The sequence below is a fragment of the Hypanus sabinus genome, chromosome 5 (genome assembly GCF_030144855.1).
Source record: "Hypanus sabinus isolate sHypSab1 chromosome 5, sHypSab1.hap1, whole genome shotgun sequence".
NCBI classification, from domain to species: domain Eukaryota; kingdom Metazoa; phylum Chordata; class Chondrichthyes; order Myliobatiformes; family Dasyatidae; genus Hypanus; species Hypanus sabinus.
The window spans coordinates 46,419,789-46,434,457 of NC_082710.1; the positions used below are offsets into that span (position 1 = coordinate 46,419,789).

General features: G+C 39.8%; 1 protein-coding gene across 2 annotated transcripts in view; it reads left to right on the plus strand.

The window, feature by feature from the left end:
- The window catches only part of LOC132394128 (selenocysteine insertion sequence-binding protein 2-like), an 84,973-nt gene that overhangs the window by 22,620 nt on the left and 47,684 nt on the right, over window positions 1–14,669 (plus strand). For both annotated transcript variants that reach the window (XM_059969896.1, XM_059969897.1), the window contains exons 4-8: window positions 1,204–1,318; window positions 1,727–1,959; window positions 8,119–8,203; window positions 9,168–9,310; window positions 9,417–9,557. In XM_059969896.1, the coding sequence (XP_059825879.1) occupies window positions 1,204–1,318; window positions 1,727–1,959; window positions 8,119–8,203; window positions 9,168–9,310; window positions 9,417–9,557 (717 nt within the window). The remainder of the gene's footprint in view (window positions 1–1,203; window positions 1,319–1,726; window positions 1,960–8,118; window positions 8,204–9,167; window positions 9,311–9,416; window positions 9,558–14,669) is intronic.

The window sequence follows — 14,669 nt, forward strand, 5'->3', positions numbered from 1 at the left end:
GACCGTTTTTTTTCATGTTATATGGATGAAGGAACTAATGACTTTGTGTCCAAGTTTGTGGATGATACAAAGATATGTGGGGGTGGGGGCATGAAGTGTTGAGGAAGCATGGTGTGTGCAGGATGATTTGGGTAGACTGAAAGATTGTGTAAAGAAGTGACATATGGAATATAGGGTAGGGACATGCATGGTCATGCACTTTGGTAGCAGGAATAAAGGCATGAACTATTTTCTAAATGGCGAGAAAATTCAAAACTCAGGTTCAAAGAGACTTAAGAGTTCTAATGCAGGAGTCTCTAAAGGTTAAGTCAATGGTAAGGAAGGCAAATGCAATGTTAGCAGTTATTTCATGAGGCTTAGAGTATAAAAGCAAGGATGTAGTGCTGATGCTTTACACTGAATTAGTCAGACTGCACTTGGAGTATTGTGAGCAGTTAGAGTCCCTTATGATATGAAGACATTAGAGAGGGCCCAAAGGAGTTTCAGAGAGTGATCCCAGGATTGAAAGTGCTAGTGTACGAAGAGCATTTGATGGCTCTGGACTTTAGAAGCTGGAACTTAGAAGAGTGGGGGTGCAGGGGTTCTCATTGAAACCCTTTGAATATTTAAAAGCCTAGAGTGGATCTGGAGCGAATGTTTCCTATACTGGGGGAGTCTAGTATCTGAGGGCATAGTCTCAGAATAAAGGGTCATCCATTTAGAACAGAGATGAGGAAATATTTCTCTAGCCAGAGGGTGGTGAACTTGTGGAACTGAATGCCACCAATGTCCTGTAGGCTAAATCATTGAGTATATTTAAGGTGGAGGTTGATAGGTTCTTGATTAATCAAGGTGTCAGAGTTTATGGGGAGAAGCCAAGAGTATGAGGTTGAGAAGGATAATTAATCAGCCACGATGGAATGGCAGAGCAGGCTTGAATGGGGCGAATGGCCTAATTCTGCTCCTATGTCTTATGGTGTTATGAAGTGCTAAATCAACTCTCATTTTGTTACCTCACTGCAATATTCATGGAGGTGTATATCACCAATGAGCAAACTTCTCCATAGTATTAAAAAGAGACAAAAAATATCTTTTTAAATTAGCCATTTTCTTTGCTTGGGTAAGTGTAAATGATATTGAATGTATTTTGTGTGGTCTGTGTTGCAGGCAAATGTCCAAAGTGGTAAACCAACTCACTGACAGTAGTAATTTTGTAATTTGTAGGAAGCAAGATCGAGAAAGGAATTAAGAAACCAGGGGCAAAATATAAATGAATTATCAGAAACGGGTGAACAATTGCAACAACCTCATGTATCTAGAGATAATATAACCAAAAGAGGTAAGAATATTTTTTGTTAAAAATTGTTTTGCCTATAATTTTCTGCATATAATTTTTTAAATGTTTCACAATTATATAGCTTAAGTACTGTTTTAATGTAAATTAGATTTGAGAACTATTGTTCACAAATTTACATTCTGGTTAACGAGCAATTCATCTAAAACACTATTTGAATAACTATTTAAAGTGACAGTCAGTTTTGCTTCTGTAAATCTAGAGAGCTATTTTAGTTATTTTTACTATAATTGATTAGATGCAATATTGTCTTTGTAAGCATCCTTACATGACCATGAAAAACATACAAAATTTCACTTGTATCTGTTTTACTGTGATCTGGCTCCTTTCTCAGTGACCAATTTATGCCTTCCATATTAATCAGTATTTTTTTATTTTAATTTTCACACATAGGGAACAAACAGGTTAACAAACAGCAGCACAGCAAATGTAAGCCACCTCAGAAAATATTAAATGAACCTGAGCCTAAGACTGATAGCACATCTAAAGTTACATCAAGAGATTTGCCCGAAATGCAGAGTGCAGTAGTAAAGCAATGTAGCCATGGTCTCAAAACACTTCAAGATTCGAGTGAAGTTTCTAAAGAGTCTGCCAAAGTATGGCATGCAGATGATACATCAAAGATGGTAAGTGGAACAACAATTAAATTAGAAGTCATTACTGTGTTTTAACTGCTTAAATAATATATATTGAATCATATATCTGATAGCTGTATAGACATTATGATACAACCTCTCTAAAACTATCAGAGAAGCTAAGAGACAATACCAATCCAAAACTGAGTTCAGACCAGCCATCATAGAGTCTACCTGCTATGACAAGCTACAAAACAAAATCAGGCAGTGTCACTGGCAAACAACACACACAAAATGCTGGTGGAACACAGCAGGCCAGGCAGCATCTATAGGAGAAGCACTGTCGACGTTTTGGGCCGAGACCCTTCGTCACTGGCAACGTGCCTTCCTGATCTTCTGCACATTTTGAGCAGAAGGGGTCTAGTATGTCACTACCACCCTGACAGTCTCCTATGCACCTGAACCCATATTCACCATTGCAGACATATGATCATTCCTGTAGAGGGTGAACCCACAGAAAGCATCTGGACCTCTTAGAACCATAGAACATTACAGAACAGAAGCAGGCCTTTTGGCCCTTCCTGGCTGTGCTGAACCATTTTTCTGCCTAGTCCCACTGACCCGCACCTGGCCCATTTCCCTTCATACACCGCTCATCCAAGTACCTGTCCAAGTTTTTCTTAAATGTTAAAAGTGAACCCACATTTACAACTTCATCTGGCAACTCATTCTACACTCCCACCACTCTCTGTGTGAAGAAGTCCCCTCCCAATGTTCCCTTTAAACTTTCCCCCTTCACCCTTAACCCATGTCCTCCTTGTTTTTTTCTCCCCTAGCCTCAGTGGAAAAAGCCTGCTTGCATTCACTCTATCTATATCCATCATAATTTTATATACCTCTTATCAAGTCTCCCCTCATTCTTCTACGCTTCAGGGAATAAAGTCCTAACCTATTCAACCTTTCCCTGTAACTCAGTTTCTCAAGTCCCAGCAACATCCTTGTAAACCTTCTCTCCACTCTTTCAACCTTATTAATATCCTTCTTGTAATTCGGTGACCAAAACTGCATACAATACTCCAAGTTCGGCCTCACCAATGCCTTATACAACCTCACCGTAACATTCCAACTCTTATATTCATTACTTTGATTTATAAAGGCCAATGTACTAAAAGCTCTCTTTACTACCCTATCTACCTGTGACGCCACTTTTAGGGAATTTTGTATCTGTATTCCTAGATCTCTCTGTTCTACTGCACTCCTCAGTGCCCCACCATCTACCTTGTATGTTCTACCTTGGTTTTTCCTTCCAAAGTGCAATACCTCACACTTGTCTATATTAAACTCCATCTGCCATTTTTCAGTCCATTTTTCCAGCTGGTCCAGATCTCAGCAAGCTTTGAAAACTTTCCTCACTGTCCACCACACCTCCAGTCTTTGTATCATCAGCAAATTTGCTGATCCAATTTACCACATTATCATCCAGATCATTGATATAGATGACAATAACAATGGACCCAGCACCGATCCCTAAGGCACACCACTCAGGGAAGCAATCCTCGACTACCACTCTCTGACTTCTCCCATTGATTCCATCTGAGGTTCCCACCTGTTTTAAAAAGACCACTATCATCCCAATACTTAAGAAAAACAAGACAACGTCCCTTAATGACTACCGCCTAGTGGATCTGACAACTATCATTATGAATTGTTTCAAGGGCTGCAGTACAGTATTATAACAATGCCATCATGTGGGCAATAGGTCCTGTGCACGAAAAAGCTTGGATTACTTTAAAGCTATATCCTAAAGCTTTGCAAACTCTTAAGGACTTTGGTTCTGAATCTCCATGACCTCCTAGTTTTTCTACTTAACTTCATTCCTCTCTCACTGAAGGCCAACAATTTATTAGTCTTCCTACACATTTTCTCTACATGCAGGCTAAATTTCTATGAGCCTTCTCTGAAGATACTTGGATCCTTCTGAATATAAATATTTGTTAATGTCATAAGATTATTGGAACTACTCAGTAGGTTAGGTTGGAGAGAGAAAAGAAAGTCAACTTTTCAGGTTGATAACCTCCCAACAAGTTTGGACACAATACTCCCAAGTCGCTTCGTTAATATAAATTTAAAATAGCTGATACCCCAGATCTGATCCCTTTGACTTGTTACATGTAATCCTGAAAATAACCATTTAATTCCAATCCCAAAGCATAATGCTTAATACTAAGTCAAATTATGTCACACTATCAGTTTGACTATCACACCAGCATAATGTAAAAGATTGTCTTTTCCAATATCATATTGTTAAATGTTCTAAACTTAAAATAATTAACTTGATCTGCCTGTTGTGATTCATGAGCTTGTCACCTAAATTTTAAAAGCTCAGGATCTGATGAATTACCAGGTGCATGCAGTAAGAAATAGTCATTTGAGAAGTTTTGGATTTAAACCTAAAATGCTAGTTAAAGGGTAAAATTTGAAGTTGACAGGAGCTTGGCCGAGAGGCAGAAATATACAGGTTTAACTGTTAGAAAGGAAACATCTGGGCCAGGGCTTGGAGTTTTGACCACCATTCATGTCCATAGCTGTTGAATCTATGCATTCTGCCACACGTGCAAAATGAATCATACCTATTATTCCACATTGGAGCACTGAATTTTAGTTTGGTGGACAAAGTACCACCGAACTTTGGTGTAAGTAAGAAAGGCAAACTCATGATCCGTCATACTAATAAAGAAATATGTGTAGTAAATAAAGAAACAGGAAAGAACGATATCTTTAGTATCGTCTTCTCATTTCAGGGTGATCCTGGAATTCTGATTTGTTGAGATAGATAGGAGTAGAATCTATTATTTTGACAAGGATTCCCCACCCCCCAACCTGTTGACCCTCCTTCTTCTGTTTCTAACCCTCATCTCCTTGGATGACCCTGCTCTGCATCTTTTCATTTCTAATTGCTGACATCAGCCATCTTGACTGTGGCACTCCTCCCTCCTATTCGAACATTACACCCTCTGAACGCACTGCCCTCCAATCTTCAACCTTACTGTCAAACCTGCTGACAAAGGGGTTGCTGTTGTAGTGTGGCGTACTGACCTCTACCTTGCTGAGGCCAGGTGGCAACTCCCAGATCTTACCCTTATTCAGGGCTATCAGGCCATTGTCTCCCACACATCACCAACCTCATTGACTCAGTAGATCTCCCTTCCACTGCCACCAACCTCATAGTTCCCTGAACTCATGGTGTCCTCAATTCTATCCCTTCCCACCTACTTCTGTGACAATTCAGATGCTCTTGATCTCTTCAACAATTTTCAAATCCCTGGTAATAATTGCCTCACTTTCTCTCTCGACAACAGACCTGACCAGTTCCCCTCCACCACCACCCTCCTTCATCTGGTGAATTAGTTCTCACAATCAATAATTTCTTTTGGCTCTTCCCACTTCCTCCAAACTTAAGGTGTGGACATGTGTACCTGCATGGGCCCCAGCTACACCTGCCTTTTCTTTGGCAACATGGAACAGTTCATGTTCCAAGCCTTCAGTGATAATACTTGCTGATTCTTTCCGTGCTGTGTTGATGACTGCATTGATGCTGCTTCATGTACAAATGCTGAGCTCATGAATTTCATCAGCTTTGACTCCAACTTACACCCTGCTCTTAAATTCACTTGATCCATTTCCGACATCTCTCCCCTTTTTTGATCTCTTTCTTCTCGATTCCATCTTTAGGACAAACAGTCTACTGTAATCTTTTGTAAACCTACCAACTCTCACAGCTATTTTGACTATACTTCTCACCCTGTCACATGTAAAAAGAAGTTTAATTCCCTTTTCTCAGTTCCTTCATCTCTACTGCATCTGTCCCTAGGTTGAGGCTTTTCTTTCCAGAACATCAGAGATGTCCTCTTTTTTCAAAGAACAGAGTTTCCGGCATCTCCTCCATTTTCCAGACATCTGCCCTCTCCCCATCTTCCTGCTGCCTTAACAGAAATTGAGGTCCTCTTGTCCTTACCTACCACCTTATGATCTCTGCATTCAGTATATCATTCTCTGCTACCTCTGCCACCTTCAACAGGATCCTACCACCAAACATATCTTTACCACCACAACACCCTCCCCCTCCACTTTCTGCTTTCCACAGAAATTGTTCTCTCTGTGGTTCTCTTGTCCATTCCTCCTACCCCACTAATCTCCCTCTTGGCACTTATCCCTGCAAGCAGAAGAAGTGCTACACCTGCCCATTCACCTTCTCTGTCACCACCATTCAGGGCCCCAAACTGTCCTTCCAGGTGAGGCAACACTTCACCTGGGAATCTGTTGGGATTGTCAACAGACGAAGGTTCTCCTGATGCGGCCTCCTCAGCATTATGGAGACCAAGCGAAGATTGGGAAACCATTTTGTCGAGCATCTTTGCTTCATCTGCAACAGGAGATTTATTGGTGGCCAACTATTTTAATTCCAGTTCCAAGTCCTATTCTGATATGTTGGTCTATGGCCTCTACTGCCATGGCCACTGTAAGGCTGGAGGGGCAGCAACCCTTATTCTGTCTGGGTAGCCTCTAACTCGTTGGCATGAACATTGATTTCTATAACTTCTGATAATTTTCCTTCCTCCTTCCCTTCCTCCCTCCCTTCCTCACTCACTCACTCACTCACTCCCTTCCTTCCTTCTTCCCCTACTGGCACTCCTCTTGCCTCTTCTCATCCCTCACCTGCTTATCACCTCTCCCTAGTGCTCCTCCTCCTTCCCTGTCTCCCATGGTCCACTCTCCTCCTATCAGATTCCTATTTCTTCAGCCCTTTACCTTTCCCATCAATCACCTCCCAGTTTATTATTTCATCGTCTTTCCCCCAACCACATACATTCCTCCTCATCTGAATTCACCTATCACCTTCTAGCTTGTACTCCTTCCCCTCTACCCCCACCTTCTTATTCTGTTTTCTTCCCCCTTTACTTGGGGCTCACTTGCTGAGTACAATCAAAATAGATTGATTTATTTTTTGAAGGAATTGAGTAATTTGAGGTTAGTGTAGTAAAGTAGCACTGAATTAAATGAAGAAGGGTCTCAGCCTGAAATGTCAAGTGTTTATTCCTTTCCGTAGATGCTGCCTGACCTGTTGAGTTCCTCCAGCATTTTATATGCTTTACCGTGGGATTTTCAGCAGCTGCAGAATCTGTTATGTTTGGGGTAGAATCTGATACTTTTATTGTTGTCTGTTTGGATTTGGAGCTGATAGGATAATTCATTTTACAACTAGAACATGGATTGCAGCCAGGCAATCGAAGTACTGTATGTGCTGTGTTAGGTGGGTTCTGCAAAGCTACCCTGGAATGTGCAGATAATTTGCATTTGGGTTGATAATCGACAACTGATTTTTGGAGTTGTGCGGTTTCTGTGACCATTTATTTCCTGAGGAATTGCTCACAGAAGCATGAATCTCTTCATAATCTTTGTCACTGCCAACCGCAAGAGTTAAATTTCCCCTGATTATTCGCTCACCTCCGCTGCTGTTGATCCTGCTCTAATTTGTAGCTTTTGCACAGACATTTGTATTTTTATGTGAGTTATGAAAATGTCCTCATAGCAGAATTTGTTTTGAATTTGTCATCTCATTGAATATATATTTTATTTATGAATGTTGTGGTTTATCATAGAAAGTTGCAAATTATATTAAAACACAGTGATTTTTCTATTAGCTACTTATCTGTATTTGCACTTTATTTGAGCTCACTTTTCCAAAATGAGAAAATTGGTCTCACCAGATGGATTTGTGGAAGGAATAGAGTGTTCCTCTGAAATTAAAAAAAACAGTGGGCTAATACTTTCTCAAGTTTAAGCAGAGGTGAATCATTCAACATCTTCATGGGGCTTCACAGGAGAAATGCAATACTGATGCTGATGTTGTCTCTGGCAGGGCTCTTTGAGGGGCTAGTCAGTCAGGTTGCGATGAGAAGAAATGTGTTCAGCTGGAGGAGGTCAGTTAGAGCTCTCTATTTAGGGTTCTGTCACGGTATAATCAAAATAGACCAATCTCTTTCTTTTGAAGGAATCGAGAGATCTGAGGTTAGTGTAGTAGAGTGGCAGTGAATTGAATGATCAGCAATGATCTTATTGAAGAGTAGAGAAAGCACAAGTAGCCTGCACCTACCTCTACTTCTATTAGTATTCTCTTTATAACAGTGCAATATCTTGCATTTAATCTAGGATGAAGCATTGCAAACATTTTCTTCATCTGGATTTCCTGTGAATTCAGAAAAATGCACTGTCTCTGGTTCCACCACTACCACAGGTAGAAAACTTAAACATAAGTACTTGATTATACTTTGGGTTATATTGGGCTATGTCTAGAAATTGTTTCCTAGTAAAATCTTTTGGGGTGGGGGGAAACTAATTTTCTGGTTTAGGATAGCTCATTTAACTGTTCTTAACATAAACTATTTTAAAACATCAATTGAAACATTTATAAAGATTTCTAATTACTGTATAGCAAATAAATTGGAAGAAGTATTTTTTTTTAAATACAAAGTTTTGTCTCTTAGTGAGTTGAACTTAATGTCAGGCAACATGATATTTATTTTCTTACATTCAGAGACCCAAGTCAAAATGTTCGAAGGTCAGAATGCTAGGATAGCTTAATTATGCAACTAGTAGAATTGTTGCTTTACAGCTCCAGTGACTTGAGTGTTATCTGTGTGGAGTCTCCTGTAACAATGTCAGCTTCTCCAAGCCACTTCGGTTTCCTCCCACGTTCCAGAGTGAGTGATAGAATCTGTCAGGAATGCTGTTTTGTGAGGAGGATTACAATTAAATAAGATGAGAGTGAATGTGTCATTGTGTACTCGTTTGGCCAAAGGGCCTGTTTCTGTGTCTTATGATTCATTTAGCATCTTTGGTTTTTTAGAAAATTATAAAATATTTGGAAAATTACACGTGGTACTGATGGGTAAAAGGGAGATGTGTCATAATCCCATGCTGTGATAACCTCTTAAATCATTTCCTTTTTGTTCAGCTTCATTGTTAAATAAGAATTGGTTTGGTTTTAACAATGAAGCAGAATGAAAAGGAAGTAATCAGCATGCTATAAGATCATTGTTTATTCCTTTCAACATGATTTTTTAAAAATCACAATAAATTATCTTCTCATGCTAGTGTTCAATTTTAAATAATCCAGAGTCTGAATGCAAACTAATATCTCTGTAGTTTGGTGTATTGATGGTACAAAATACATTATTACTACATTTTTTTCCTAAAAGGTTCAGTGGCCATGTCCTCTTTGTCTGTATCGTCAACTACCACTCCACCTGTGTTGTCATGGGCCACAATCGTTTCACAAGCACCTAAGAGGCCAGTTCTCAGTTCAGCTTCACCAAAGACATCTGCTCATAAAGTTGCTCAGGTCAGGATGAAACCAAAATTATGGATTACCTCATATTTTTAACCTTAAAATTATTCTCATTGTTACTTGTTAATGTGATCAAATATGAAATGCAAAATTATTTCAGAGAAATGAAAATAAAATAAATCTGAAAGAAGAAACTGGGAAAGTGAAAAAGAAGAAGAAGAAAAAGAAGCCAAAGGAATCTGATGCAGCTCCAAAGCAAATTGAGCCCAAGATAACTGTACAAGAGCTACCTCGACTTGAGGTACTTGACTTTTGTACTTGGTGGTGTTTCAGGCGGTGCATATTCCCAAGTTATTTTGTTGGGATGCAGTGATAAATTAGCGGATTAGTTTTTAACGTCATCAACCATTGCTTCACTGATGACGATGAGATCAAACTTAAGTAGACCTTAAGATATAGGAGCAGAATTGGGCCGTTTGGCCCATTAGGTCTGCAGCATCATTCCATCATGGCTGATCTATTATCCCTCTCAACTCCATTCTCCTGCCTCTCGCCATAACCTTTAACACCTTTTAACAAGAACCTATCAGCCTCCATTTCTAATATACCTAATGATATGGCCTCCACTGCCATCTGGCAGTGATTTCTGCAGATTCACCACTCTCTGTTTAAAGAAGTTCCTCCTTATCTCTATTCTAAAGGTACATCTTTTATACTAAGGGAATTATAAGGGAGATTACAACTTCTGTTCAATCATTGTGTTGTAGGTGAATCAAATTAATCTTAAGTAGATATCTAGTAATAATCTTTCTGAAGGGCTAAAGTTGAGGCATGTATTTCTGCATAGGTGTACTGGCCCTTAGAGTAGTAACCCCCTAACCCATTTGACTAAAAGATATATATATAAAATAAGCATGTTCCACTGCATCCCCCATGAGCACCTGATGATGTCAAAGGTCACTGTTTTTTAAAGAGTTGGTACTGAACTTGGAAATCTTTGGGACCTATATGCGTGTGTGTGTGTGTGTGTAAATTTTTTAAAATTTTGTATTTTTAGACAGGTCACAAGTAAATATATTTAAGACCTTATCTATGACACCTGGTGGTTCCCCTGCCACTCAAGGGGCATCATGCAGCCCAAGTTGAGAACTATTACTTTAAGATATATAAAAGGCAAACATATTTTAAGCAGATTTTAGCTGCTGAGCTGTTCAATTGATCTGAAATATTGGGAATAAAAGTCATCCAGGACAATGCAGTATTTGTCAACTAAAAGCAAACTCGTAGAAGAAAAAAATTCAGACCAACACATCAAATGAAATCATTTAAGATAATTACATGTAGGTCGTGTCCTTTTGAAAGTGAATATAATTTTCCTTTAGATTTAGTGTGTTGAACATCAGTTTCCAAGAACACAGAAAACTGGCCAGAAGAGAAGATGTTCAGTTTTAGGTCTTGGAAGTCTATACATTTTGGGTAGTTCAGACTCAGGGTTTTAGTTTCCTTTGTCAAATATTAGCACAGTCTCGATTTTGGAGAAGTTTAGAAGCTACTAACAAGCCGCAAGATGGGAGCACTCTTTTATTTGGTACTTTTTTTATATAAGGAAGGCTAGTGTTATCCATAATGACAATGTCCTGTAGTGATGGTATCCATGGGTACATGAGAGATGAGCATACCAGGAGAGCTGAGGCTCAACTTTAACCTCTTCTAAGAACAGTGTTTACGCAAGTTGAGATTATCATGTCAGAGGACATTAACTTTAGTGAATCTGCTTTTTATCATTTAGGAACCTTTCTAATATTGTTTGCAAGAGTTGGGGAAAATATAAAAAACAAAGGTAAAATAAATCAGAGTCAGATACCTTGTGAAATAATTTGTTTAGAAAAGTTCAGTATGATGTTATAAGCAATATGATGTTTTGGCTTAGAGCAACACTAGAGGGCATTACACCCTATAATTTTTTTTAAAAACAGTACCAGTCCCAAAATGTCAGTATTTTAAGCAAGTATGTTATTTCCTCCATATTTTTTCCTTATGACTCACTGCACATTGAACTCCTGTTATTTTTAAAATGTTGTATCTTCCAACATTTATTAGAATTTTTCATCAAGAATTTTTTATCTCAGAATTACATCGTATCAGTGAGTTCATATTATATAAGCTGATGGTTGCTATTTACAGAATCACTGAAACAGCAATGAAAAGATTTCCAGAGATAATCTTGTTTGGTTGAGAGCAAATTTCATCAGAGGACAAGAATATGGGCTTTTAATATGTTTTCAGGTCATTGTATTGATGACCTGAAGCCATGTGAGCACTTTTTATTGTCCATGTGAGCACTTAGTGGTGAACCACATCTGAGTCATTATGATGAAAGTACATTGTAAGATTACTATTCGATGGGGAGTTACAGTATTTAGATCCAGAGCTGATGAAGCTATTTCCAAGTTATGACATTATGTTTAACAGGGAAATTTTCATGCACCTGCTATCATCCTTTTTAGTAGTGGAGGTGGTTATCTTAGCAAAATAGGTGGCACATACTGCAGTCGTAGAACACAGAAACAGACCCTTCAACTAATCTATCCATGCCTACTCCTGTTTACCGGCACTTGGTCTGTGGCCTTCCATGTCTTTCAAGTGCTTGTTTAGCTACTTAAATGTTGTGAGAATCTTTGGCTCCACTTCTGTGTAAGGTAGCATGGTACAAGCTCTAATCATCATCTGGGTGAAAAATCTTCTTAAGCAACATGTACAAAATACTTGAGGAACACAGCAGCTCAGGCATCATCCATGGAGGAAAGCAAACAGTTAATGTTTTGGACTGAGTTCCTTCATCAGGATTGGATAGGAAAAGAGCAGAAGCCAGGTATAGGAAAGTGGAGAAGCATAAAATGGCAGATGACATGTGTCCAGGTGAGGGGGTGGAGGGAGGGGTATGAGTGATGTGAGAAGCTAGGAGGTGACAGGTGGAAGAGAGAAAAAGGCTGATGAAATTTTATTGGAGAGTATAGTAAAGCATAGTATACCTTCTGTCCTCTTATAGATACCTTTGCTATAGGGAAAAGTTTATGCCTGCTTTCTCTATCTGAACTACACATAATTTTGTGTATCTCGTTGGCCATCTCCACTCCAGGTGCAACAAAACCAGCTATTCATTGTCTCATAACATCATGCCAGACAACATCTCAGAGAATCTCCTTTGCACATTCTCTAGACTGATTGCAGACTTTGTACAATGTGGTAACCAAAACTTATAGCATTGAAGGCTGTGGTTATTGCCTCCTCTATACTACTGCAGACATCCCACCCTGCAAAAACTAATTTCAGGGAGGTAGTGCCTTAAATTTGTGGGAGGCTCCTGGGGGAGGTGGGATGTCTACAATAGAGCAGCTCCTTAGCAGCTAGCCGACTAGTTTAAATAATGTTAGCTATGCTAATGAACGAATGACGCCTGTTAAACTCACCTCTCCCGCTCCCCTGCCCCCGCTCTCCCAAGAATTGATTTCTGGGATACTGTACGTCATTTGTGGGTGTTAGGGAGCCGCTATCAATTTGCAGGAGACTCCCAGAACTTTCGGGAGAGGTGGGATGTCTGCCATTGAGAGGACGAGGCAACAGTGGCTGACATGTGAAGTCGAAGACAGCATAAAAACAAAAGAGAGGCCATATAATAAAGCAAAAATGAGTGGGCATTTAGAGGATTGGGAAGCATTTAAAATCCAACAGAAGGCAACGAAAATGTGAGAAGGAGGGAAAAGATGAAATATGAAGGTAAGCTAGCCGATAATATATAAGAGGATAGAAAAACTTCTTTTCAGATATATAAAGAGTAAAAGAGAGCAAGAATGGATATTGGACTGCTGGAAAATGATGCAGGAGAGGTAGTAATGGTGGAGCTGTGGGGGGGGGGGGGAACAAAGAAATGGCAGATGAACTTTATTTTTTGCCTGTCCTCAGCACTATCACTCCAGTTTCCACTCCCCTGACAAATTAGTTTAGACCCTCCCCAATAGCTCTAGCAAACCTATGCACAAGGATATTGATCTTCTTGGGTTTGGGTGTAACCCATACATTTAATACAGGTCATACCTTCCCCAGAAGAGATCCTAAGGATCCAGAAATCTAAAACCTTACCCCTGCACCACTTCCTCAGCCACATATTCATCTGCCAAATCATTCTGTTTGTATCCTCACTGACACATGGTATAGGCAGCAATCCAAAGATGACTACTGTTGAGGTCCTGCTTTTCAGCCTTCTACCTATCTCCTTATTTTCTCTCATTAGGATCTCATCCCTTTTCCTGCCTATGTCTTTGGTGCCAATATGAACCATGACTTCTGGATATTCACCTCCCCCTTTAGAATACTGCAGACCTGACCCAAGACATCCCTGAACCTAGCACCTGGAAGGCAATATACCATCCTGCTGTCTCCTCTAATTAAGGAATCCCCTATCACTGCTGCACTCCCCTTCTCCCCCTTCCCTACTGAATCACAGAGACCCGGTTGCTGTGACTTTTCCCTGGTCGGTTGTTCCTCTCCCCCAGTAGTATTCAAAGTGATATACTTATTATTCGGGGGAACAGCCAGAGACACAGTTGCCTGTTTCCCTTTCCTGCTCCTAACAGTCACCCAAATACCTGCCTCTTATGGCATGGGGGTGACTACCTCCCTGTAGCTCCTATCACCTCCTCATTTTTCGTATGAGCCGAAGGCCATCGACTACAGCTCCAGTTCCTTAACACTGTCTCTGAGGAGCTGCAGCTCAATGCACTTTGTGCAGATGTAGTTATCAGGAGAGACTGGAGGTCTCCAGAGTTCCCACACCTTGTATAAAGAACATACCAATACCCCTGGATCCATTCTTGATGCACAAACTATGTGCTAATAAACAAAGAATAAGAGGAGAAGCGATCTTACTAGAAACTTGCTTAGAGAATCCACCTATTCTTGCCTGTTGAGCCAATTCCTTCCAAAAGGTGGCAATCATTACAATTAGAACCAGTTTTAATCTGCAGCAAAGATCAAAATGTTCTGACCTTTCCAAACTGAGAACATTATATAGTACCATCTGCTGCCTTTGTCTCTATCAAATTGTTGACCCACAACAATTAATTACTCAATGAAATGGCCAACTGCTATATTAAAACTGGGAAAAAAAAGCTAGATGGAGCACCTAGCATTCACCTAGATACTGAATTCAGTCACTTATAGCCTAGTCACTGAGTGTCCTCCTCATGAACACCTACAGACTGCGCCCTCTATTGAGAGAGCAGTCTTACCAACTAGTCAAACAATAGCTGGACATGATTGTACTCATTGAATCACAACTAACAGACAGCGCCATACTCTTCCACCATGATCGCTGAGTATTGAAGTGCTGGTATATTGGCATTGGAGTGGGTGA